The 1989-nt window shown below is 41.1% G+C and overlaps 1 protein-coding gene across 2 annotated transcripts in view; it reads left to right on the top strand.

Annotated features, from left to right (window-relative positions):
• The first annotated feature begins 696 nt into the window (after positions 1-696).
• LOC105140001 (zinc finger protein CONSTANS-LIKE 4-like) overlaps positions 697-1989 on the top strand; it is a 1565-nt gene continuing 272 nt past the window's right edge. The window contains exons 1-2 of one of the 2 annotated variants that reach the window (XM_011046656.1): positions 697-1544; positions 1633-1989. In XM_011046656.1, coding sequence (XP_011044958.1) covers positions 831-1544; positions 1633-1971 — 1053 coding nt within the window. In that variant the 5' untranslated portion in view covers positions 697-830 and the 3' untranslated portion in view covers positions 1972-1989. The remainder of the gene's footprint in view (positions 1545-1632) is intronic. The other variant, XM_011046655.1, reaches the window with a different exon arrangement.

Here is a 1989-nt window from a genome sequence, read left to right as displayed (position 1 = left end):
ACTATGTGTACTCTGTGAATGTGAGCTTATGATGAGTCTAACTCTTGTAATAATTTTTGCTATATAGATATTGTGTAGTTTCGAACAGAAAACTAGAAAGCTAGAATGCAAAAGCAATGGAAAACCAAATACCAAATTGCAGAAACTGAATAAAAATTCAGAAACTAAACAAATATCTTCTCACTACTATACAATTACTCCAAAACACAAAACAAATTTGCAGAAACTGAACGCAAATACCAAATTGCAAAAGTTGAAGGGAAGATGAAATACCAAAAGTTGGATCCGCGAAACTGTGTTCAGGATTAAGCCTCATTCCATAAAACCAGCTCTAATACTATGTTAAAATAATTAAGATCAAACACAAAAAGGAGGCTAGAATTCTGAATAATTTGTATATTATGAATGCTTAACCTTAACTTAAATACAAATAAAGTATATATAGATTAAATTGAAAGTACTATTCTACTCTTAATAGATAAAACTACATAAATATTATTTATTAGTATCGAAAATAAAAAACTGATGAAGTAATTTTCTTATATATATTTTAATAGCCACGGATGAAAAGAAACGGATAAAAAGTATTAAAAAAAAAAAACAATCGAAATCCTTTATATTTGGCTAAGCTCGATCCACATGTCGATGTCCTATTTGTCAATCCTTAGATCTCCCGGATCCCACTAGATAGATAACAGTAAACCATTACCACAGCACCAGCAATCCAACAAAACTAGGCTTCCTACTCTCTCTACGAAGGCACAACACTACAGAAGAGAAGCTTCAAGTCTTCGTACCCCTGCTCCTCCTCCTCATCTTCTTCTTCCTCAATGGCTTCAAAGCTTTGTGACTCATGCAAGTCAGCAACAGCAACGTTGTTTTGTCGAGCTGACTCAGCTTTTCTATGCATCAGCTGCGACTCCAAAATCCACGCGGCAAACAAGCTTGCCTCTCGCCACGCGCGTGTCTCGGTCTGCGAGGTCTGTGAACAAGCCCCTGCCCATTTCACCTGCAAGGCAGACGCAGCTGCTCTCTGTGTTACCTGTGACCGTGACATCCACTCTGCAAACCCTCTCGCTAGTCGGCACGAGCGTGTCCCTATCACTCCCTTTTTCGACTCATCCTCCACTGTGCACAGCGGTGGGGCAGCTGTGAACTTTTTGGAGGATCGGTACTTTGATGAAGTGGATGGTGGTCGTGGTGATGTTAGCAGGGAGGAGGCGGAGGCGGAGTCGTGGCTGTTGCCTAACCCTGGTGGGGGGACTACTAAGGGTTTGGATGGTATGGATCTGAATACCGGTCAGTATGTGTTTGGTTCGGAAATGGATCCGTATTTGGATTTGGATCCGTATGTAGATCCAAAAGTGGAAGTGCAAGAGCAGAACAGTTCAGGGACTACTGATGGGGTGGTGCCTGTGCAACGCAACAAAATAGGATTTCAAGCTCCTGCTTTGGTCAATGATAATTGCTGCTATGAGTTGGATTTCTCCACTGGATCTAAGTCTTTTGGTGGTGGCTATGGCTATAACTCCTTGAGCCACAGTGTAAGTTTTCTTGATTGAATGTTTTGTTTCTTATAGAAAGTATAAAGTAATGAATCTCCGGTCCTCAATTTATGAGCTTTCACTGCAGGTTTCTTCTTCATCTCTTGATGTTGGAGTGGTACCAGATGGAAGTGGAAGTACCTTGACAGACATATCTAACCCATACTGCAGTAGATCAGTGAGCAACGGAATGGAGTCAGCAAACCAGACAGTGCAACTATCGGCAGTTGACCGTGAAGCAAGGGTGTTGAGGTACAGAGAGAAGAGGAAGAATAGAAAATTCGAGAAGACAATTCGATACGCCTCAAGAAAAGCCTATGCCGAAACAAGGCCACGAATCAAAGGAAGGTTTGCTAAACGTACAGATACTGAAGTCGAGGTTGATCGAAGTAGTCTTTATGCATTCGGTGTTGTTCCATCGTTCTAATTTCACTTGTCTTTCCCT

Source organism: Populus euphratica, unplaced genomic scaffold (assembly GCF_000495115.2).
Source record: "Populus euphratica unplaced genomic scaffold, PopEup_1.0 scaffold100.1, whole genome shotgun sequence".
Classification (NCBI taxonomy): Eukaryota; Viridiplantae; Streptophyta; class Magnoliopsida; order Malpighiales; family Salicaceae; genus Populus; species Populus euphratica.
The sequence above is the reverse complement of the archived record's forward strand: the minus strand, read 5'-3'. Positions and strand labels throughout refer to the sequence as shown.